Source organism: Centrocercus urophasianus, unplaced genomic scaffold (genome assembly GCF_019232065.1).
Source record: "Centrocercus urophasianus isolate 14NV4802_14NV808 unplaced genomic scaffold, USGS_Curo_1.0 seq_7, whole genome shotgun sequence".
Lineage (NCBI taxonomy): Eukaryota > Metazoa > Chordata > Aves > Galliformes > Phasianidae > Centrocercus > Centrocercus urophasianus.
The window spans coordinates 644,932-652,597 of record NW_024885310.1 but is presented as its reverse complement, the minus strand read 5'-3'; the positions used below and the strand labels follow the sequence as shown (position 1 = coordinate 652,597).

At 40.7% G+C, this 7,666-nt stretch overlaps 1 protein-coding gene across 4 annotated transcripts; it reads right to left on the bottom strand.

Moving 5' to 3' along the window:
- Positions 1-487: 487 nt before the first annotated feature.
- On the bottom strand, positions 488-7,484 carry DHCR7 (7-dehydrocholesterol reductase). Of its 4 annotated transcripts, none has more exons than XM_042837325.1 (8): positions 7,415-7,484; positions 7,048-7,148; positions 6,159-6,381; positions 4,975-5,065; positions 4,080-4,293; positions 3,439-3,643; positions 2,349-2,480; positions 488-1,788 (listed from the first exon to the last, which is right to left on the bottom strand). In XM_042837325.1, exons 2-8 carry the CDS (start codon positions 7,140-7,142, stop codon positions 1,324-1,326), a joined length of 1,425 nt encoding a protein of 474 aa, XP_042693259.1. In that variant the 5' UTR covers positions 7,143-7,148; positions 7,415-7,484; the 3' UTR covers positions 488-1,323. The 4 variants fall into 4 exon arrangements, with proteins under 4 accessions (XP_042693259.1, XP_042693260.1, XP_042693262.1 ...); XM_042837326.1 differs by having other exon boundaries at positions 7,395-7,434; XM_042837328.1 differs by lacking the exon at positions 7,415-7,484 and adding an exon at positions 7,331-7,400.
- Between the last annotated feature and the right edge of the window lie 182 nt (positions 7,485-7,666).

The window sequence follows — 7,666 nt, the reverse complement described above, 5'->3', positions numbered from 1 at the left end:
TGACTATCTGCCAATGACACAACAGTTATCAGGCCTAGAGATAGTATCAGTGATAGAGTCAGGTTTCTCCACGAAGGCATCTCTATACACACTTGTAAATCCTGCCCTGAGACACAGCCCAACCTCATGCTGCATTTGTTCTCGAGAACTGGAGAAATCCTTTCTCACCTGGGAAAGCCATCCCTTCAGGAACACTGCAGCAGAACTAAAAGGCATTCCAACACATCTCATTCATATCTGCCAGTGCATTCAGCATCTCCTACAAGAAATCAGTTCATATAGTTCTCTACTTACTATAAAAAATGGTGTATTTATGTGAACACAGCTACCAAACTCATTACAAGCATAGTTGGTATATTCTGATCCTCCCTTTTTGTTTGTGCTTCACTTCTGCATTCTTGAATTTGCTCCTTGGACTGTATTTTCCAAGAGCTCCTCTTGAATCCTGTAACTTTGAAAGATAACTATTAACAAGAAAAGAAACAGCTGAAAGGAAAATTGGCTGTATTTTTTTTTTTACTTGTCTTCAAACTAAGCTTTTACTTCTCAAACTATTACAAACATCAAACATTATTTTAGATAAAAATGACAGTGAACAAAGTTTTCTATCCACAGTAAAGAAATCAACCTATACTCCGTATCTTCAAAAAGCAAGTTTAGTTTCAGTATGACAATAATAACCGCTTGGTCACAGACCACGTATCTCCAGTGCTAATGGAATTATTGAGCCATACCAACTTACATTAGCCTGCACAAATACTTGTGAGTCAGATTACACCAATCTTCCAAAACACCAGTTTAGATATTTCCCACGTTAAACTCTTGAAAGCAAACCCAGACTCCTTCAGAACATTACCCACTGAAGGTTATAACTGTCACAAGCAACCATACTGTTCCTTTCCTGAAGCGATCACACCATTATTTCCCTCCTCCTCTAATTCACTGGTAACTGCCTTCAAGTACTTGGCTGCTGTGAAGATTGAGGCCTCCTCCCAGCACTGGAGAGATTTCTGTAGTCTAAATGCATGCAACTTTTCTTCAATTCCAAGGTAGTTCTGAGAGAGGAAAGAAGAGTTCCTGGTAAAACAGACCTTTCAGGAGATGTCTATTAAAAAGGCCAATTCTGTGCCTTGTTTCATTTTCTTTACGCAGTCTGCCTGCTTACCAGAAGCATGTTCCCTCAGTACATTAAGGACAGTTTTCCAGGCACCTTTTGTTCCCCAGAGAATGGTGTCTATTCCAACGTTTTTTTGTTAGTTTACCTGTGCAAATAAGCTCTTTTCATTTAGAAGAAAGCTTATTTCCCTCAGATTCTGTGTCACCTTAAAACAGCCCTGGTAGGAGCCGGTAGGGTACTGCAGCAGTGTAGCGTTTCCAGTCTTTCCCGTATTTGCTGTAACAACGGTGTTCATCCCTAATGCAACGGTGAGTTAGCAGAATAGTCATATAAACAATGTAGAAGTAAGGCAAGATGTGTTCAAACCCACAGGTCAGACAATAGGCCAGGGAGCCCATCAGATCTCCAGTGTAGTTGAAATGGCGTGCCCACCCCCAGAACCCTGAGGTCAGCAGCTTGCTGTAGTACTTGGTCCCATCCACAGACATGTAGGAGCACTCAATGTAGTTGGGCTTTTTGCCCCATATCTTGCAGTTGCCGTTGGTACGGCGGAAGAGATCTTTCTGGTGGTTTGTCATTCTGAAGATATAGTAGCCAACCAAGCCCAACGCCAAGATCCCGATGGCATTAGCTGTGCAGAGTTGCACAGGGTGGTAAACCAAATATAAACCCTGGGAGACAGAACAGAGACATGCAGTGATTTACTTTAAAAACACACCACAGCTGCCAGATGAATTCTTTGACCTACAGTGACCCAGGACAGAGTATTAGAAAGAGCACAAAAATTCATCCTATCAGCACTAAGATGGAATCTTTTTCAGGAAATCCTGCATCATACATCTACTTTCTTTCCACTGATGCATTTCTTAGGTTACAGAAGAAAAAGGGAAAAATTGTGTGGGTGGTGACCAAATGGGAAAGGGGGAGGAAGAAAACACAAACCAGTCAAACGACCATCCAACAGAAAGGAGTACAGAAAGGGACTGAAGGGAATTAAAAAAAATACGCAGATGAAACAACAGACAGTGACAGAAAGAGGTACAAAAGAGAGAAGATGTTAATTCCACGCAGGGACAGAAGGCTCTCATACAATGAAATTATTACAGAGAGCGTAGTAATAGTCAGTATTCAAGCTATAAGAAAAGAAAATAAGATAAACACCAATCTGCTAGAGAAAACGTTTCTGGAAAGCTTCTTTCCTTTTAGCCCAAAGGTTTTACCCTATCTTTACCTGCAGAGTGTAGAGGTAAGGCAACCAAACGCAGTCTCCCCAGCCCAAGTACCATCCAAAATGATCGTGGCAGATATCAATGGTTTTCAAATACCAGGCTTCATTCCAGAAATAGTCCAAAACATAAATACCCTGAAAAAGAATGATTCTACATCACTCACTGCAACGATTCTCCATTCGCTCACTACAAGTAAGACATTCAGGCCCTGGAAGGTGGCCAGAGAAGGGCAACAAAACTGGTGAGGGGTCTGGAGCACAAGTCTTATGAGGAGCTGCTGAGGGAGCTGGGATTGTTCAGTCTGGAGAAGAGGAGGCTCAGGGCAGACCTCACTGCACTCTACAGCTTCCTGAAAGGAGGTTGTGATGAGGAGGGGTTTGGCCTCTTCTGCCAGGCAACAAACAGGATCTGAGGAAATGGCCACAAGTTGTACCAGAGGAGGTTGAGATTAAGCATAAGGAGAAACTTTTTCTCTCAAAATGGTCGGGCACTGGAATGGCTGCCCAGGGGGGTGGTGGAGTTGCCGTCCCTGGCAGTGTTCACGAGGTGTCTGGATGAGGAGCTAATAGATCTGGTTTAGTGCTTGTGGTAGCAATGGTAATGGAGGACAGTTAGACTAGATGATCTTGTAGGTCCTTTCCCACCTTGTGATTCTACGATTCCATACATTAATAACATAACACTGGCATCCTATTTAACAGTATCAACCTGAAATTTCTGTGCTGTCTTGTGGTTAAGATCTCAAAACTAACCTGTGTTTTTAATACCTCAATGATAAGAGCATTAAGAGGAACATAACATATATAGGAAGAACTACACTACGTTTGCAGAGCTAAAAAAGTAACAAGCCAAGCAGCGTTAACCAAAATAAGTAACACAACTATTCTCCTTGCACTAACAGATACACTGGATTTTTCCCAGCAGCCTTCTGAATGAAAATGTGTAAAGAAGCAAGACCCAGCACATCATCACTGCATGATATTGGTCAGGCCAGGCAGAACAGTGTAAGTTCAAATTCAGTGCAGGTATTTTTCCTACTTTAATACTAGTTTATTTTCAAATTGATATCTTAATCTCCTCCTCTCAATTTACCTGAAGGACATTAACAAGGATCATTGAGTTGGTTATGTGACCATACAGCTCCTGCTGTTTAGCAGCATACGAAAGGTTAATCAGAGTCCAGGCTACAATACCAGGGCGTCCATTGAAGAACAGCTTGAAATCAAACCACTTCCCTATTCGAGGGTTAAATTCAATCCCCATCATGTAGTCGTAAAAGAAGTTGCCAGTGAATTTGCTTGAAAATAGAAAAGATTAGAAATTTATATAGTTATTATAAATGAAAGTGCTTACTATTCCAATTATACATTTCAAATTATTTTCCAAGGTGCTTGATGTAACAGTGATAAAAAAACCTAAAACCACATCATGTTGTAAGTAAGTTCACACAAAGTGATCCAACCAAAGCATTTCATTAGTAAAAGATCCATTTTAAGATTTGGGGGCATCCTAGTTGAAACTTGGTATCACTTTTCAGCGCTTCAAGTATAATCTTACTTGTTGGACACATGCAAGACAGATATATTCATGACACTGAGGCTGCAACAATTACTAGACATGCACCATTCTCTGTTTCATGCTGCATGTCTTTGTTAAGCAAAAAATCACAGTTGTACACTGGCCCAGCTATATGTCTGAATTCCTGCACTCTTGTATTATTAGAAAACACATACCAATCTTTGGCATTAGTAGGGAAGAAGTAGCCTTTAATCATCGCAAATGTGGAAACCACATATCCCAGGATATTGGCACACCACAGGAGAGGAATCCAATTGTCAAAAATGATGGTAGGTGAGAAGTAGTGGAAATAATAGGCATTTGCAAACCAAAGTACGTGGGTAATGATCCAAGCTTGGAGTCCATTGACTTCATACTTATTTACTACACCTAAAAAGTGAAGAAGATCAATACTACTGATAGCTCATTAGTACAGTTATTAATATGGACATGCATGCAGTATCTAGAAGCTCAACACCCATGCTCATGAAATGAGCGTCTCTCCTTACCTGCCTTGAAACATCACCTTTCCAACCTTAAGGTGCTTTTCTGAGTTTCATTATACTGTGCTAGAACCTCTCAGGCTAAGCTTTTTCTTCACTCTCTTCACAAAATGGTGGATTTGCAACCTCACCTGAAATTTACTAAGGTTTCACATTACCCTTTGCTCACATCACACATTTTGCTCAGATTTTGCAAGTTACCTTGGCTAAAAAAGTTGTGATTGCATTGTCAGATACCAGCAATAGTCTGCTGTTGATGTGTAATTTTGCTGCTTACAATCTGTATTTTTCCACTGCTGCTACACTGCTTTCTGTATTTTCTTTAGGCATGAATCACCTAATTGCACAACCAACAGTTTTACTAGCAATAAGAGACAGAAATTCTACAATCAATTCTAGAAGAAGATGAATGATTTGTTTGATTACTTTAAATAAACATATGGAGAGTAAAAACATTTATGTCCAAGTTTCCTCCAGATAGAAATAGATTATTAAAAATGAAGTACAGAAGGGCAGTCATTCAGAAAAAATATGAGTATGTTGTAGTATACTCCAAGGAAAAGCTTACCAGCAGGAGTGACAGCACCTTCTTGTACACCTCCTACATATCCAGGAAGAAACTTGTGGCAGAAGTCAGGAACAAACACATACAAAATCACCTAGAAGTGACAGACATATTAACAGTAAAAAATGGACAAGAGAAAATCCCCAGACGCTTTCATACACATAACAGAAGATAACACACAGCAGTTTCAATGAAGTACTCAATCAACAAACATTGTAGGAGTGGCTGTTGTGATTTTAGACTAGAAACATGTGCCAGCTACTAAAGATTTTAAAGATGCACTTCATATATGATTATGGCCGTTTTTTTCACAAGGAGGAGAGTTGCCAACTAGATTTGGCTCCTCATCCTTTAATTTAACCTATTATAAGTAAGTCACTTACTTATAACACAACAATGGCAGCAGTTTGCGGATTTTTTTTTTTTTTTTTTTACAAAGAAGTTGTAATTCACAAGTAAGTACACTTTTACAGTCTACCTACTCCTTCTACAACTAGTTTGATATATTTACTATGTCTTAATTTAAATAAATCAATATTTTTGTTATAGGATGGCTTTATTTTAATAAACCACATCATCTCTGACTCATAAAATTCATTCAAGGCAGCTGAGTTTATATTTGTATAAAGTAGTCATGTCATAGAGCATCTGCAGGAGCAAGCATTATCCTCTGGCTCACTGCTGGACACAGTGAGTTAGTGTGGTGTTACATGAGACTTGACAGAAAGAACAGCAATTGCTGGGCAACCTTCTCTCACAGGTAAATCAGTACTGGTATCCCGAACATTTAAGATCCAAGTAATCCCCCAGTAATTCTTGACATTTTCATCTGGCAGATTACTTTTCAATTACCTTAAGCACTCACAGGATTCCAATCAGTTCTATTCTTGTTTCCTCTGAAGAGTAGATGCATGCTTGCACACACATACACGCTCCTACTTTATTTGGTATCGTGACATACAGCTCTACAAGCAATGTGACCCATCAAACTACAGTGGTGTACTCTTCTGACACCAATATCCTATACATTTGTTTTTCAAGTGTGCAAAGTTTGTTTGGATTCCAAGACACAGAAAGTGATAAACAAAAAAAGTAGAAAGACAGCATGACGTTCTATTATCTTCCATGTAAATTAAAGAAAGAGTTGCTTTTAACAACAGCCACTAGATCATAATTCAATAACACACCTGGAAAGCAACCCAAGCAGCATAGATGCCAACAGCCGTATAAGTCAGTGAAGGAGTCTTGTTCCAGATGTCAGACAGATGTTTATTCCCCATGAGCAAGTTGATGAGTGGATCAGTCAGAGAGCACTGGTACTGGTCGCAGGACATGATGAAGTAATACACGATAAGTGGTGCAAATGCGAGTAGGAAAAGAATGCTTGCCAAGGAAAACCAGTCTACCTCCCTGTAAGCAAGAACAGAACTTATTTTTTTTTTCCCCAGCTTTCCAGTTAATAATTCTCATTTAGCCAGTTTGATTTTTTTGCTAGTTTGTTTTATGACAGTCACAGGTATAACTGGTAGAGGGTTCAGTTGGAACCAGTAACAGAATCACAGAAACATTCTGCAAAGCTTGGAAACACAGACAAGACAGATCTTCGACAGCCAGAAGCTGAATGTGCTGCAGCACCAACATCTGTGGAAGCCATATGAACAGCCATGGCTGCTTCCAGCTGCACTGTATTAACACTCTAATAACATTTGCACTATATTTTCACAGCATGGCTCTTAAGTCTTGCTACAGCATGTGCCAATAGCACAGATAGCTGTTTGTTTTCCAAAAGGCAGCAAATATTTTGTTCAATCTTTGAAGAAAGTACAAATTATCACCCATTTATACAATGTATCTTCTTTTTCTTTTTTTTGCAAGAAAGGCTGTGTCGCAACCCAAGCTGTCTGACAAGTTCCACATTTAGAAACCTTGAGGAAACCTTTCTTAGCAACTGATGGTACAGCTCATTATCATTAACACTGCACTCATCTTTTAATAACAGCATGCAGTTCAAAAGCAACGTGACATCTATAAAAGAAAGAACCAATGTGAAATCTATGACAATTGAGTTTCTCTCACCATGCTCTTCCCCACTGTGCCTGAGGAGCCTGAGCACCATTTTGGGCACTTTTGTGATTTCTTTCTTCAGATTTTTTCTCCCAATGGGCTGCCATGGTGTTCTGTGTGAAAGAAAAGAAAACATTGATAATTATTCCAGCTAGTTCTCAGTGGTTCTTTTTGCTACACAGGTTGCTAAAAACTCTTATACAGCCTTCAATTACAAAGAGCCCAGAGACAAAGATGAGCATAAAAACTGCAAGAAATTTCCTAATTCCTTACATTCTGGCCTAACTCCCCTCACCCTGTGCTGCCTAGCTATCAGTTCTGTCTGCAGATCCGCTTATCGCAATTTCTACTTTGATTACCCATCCAATCTCCACGCTACCTGCCAGCAATTCCCACCGCTCCACACGAACGTCCGCACCTCCCGCCTCCTCTCCTCAGACTGCTGCCCCTTGGCCCCGCCCCCTCGTCTTCCCTTCGACCAATCCGCGTAGCGCTCTCCCCGCACTTGACTGTCGCTCCGGCTAATCCGCGCCCCGCTCCGATCCGCCCCACGCTGCCTCATTGGCGGAGCGCGCTCAACCCATGGGCGGGCGCGGTGGGGCGGCTCTGTAGGCGGGAGCGGAACAGTCCG

Bases quoted from the DNA above. Each gene is read 5' to 3' on its own strand.
- DHCR7 (XM_042837325.1), bottom strand. From the start codon at position 7,142: ATGGCAGCCCATTGGGAGAAAAAATCTGAAGAAAGAAATCACAAAAGT. The intron at 4,294-4,974 runs GTAAGCTTTTCC...TTCACTTTTTAG, and splicing joins AGGTGCTGTCACTCCTGCTG to GTGTAGTAAATAAGTATGAA. The intron at 3,644-4,079 runs GTATGTGTTTTC...TCTATTTTCAAG, and splicing joins CCTACTAATGCCAAAGATTG to CAAATTCACTGGCAACTTCT.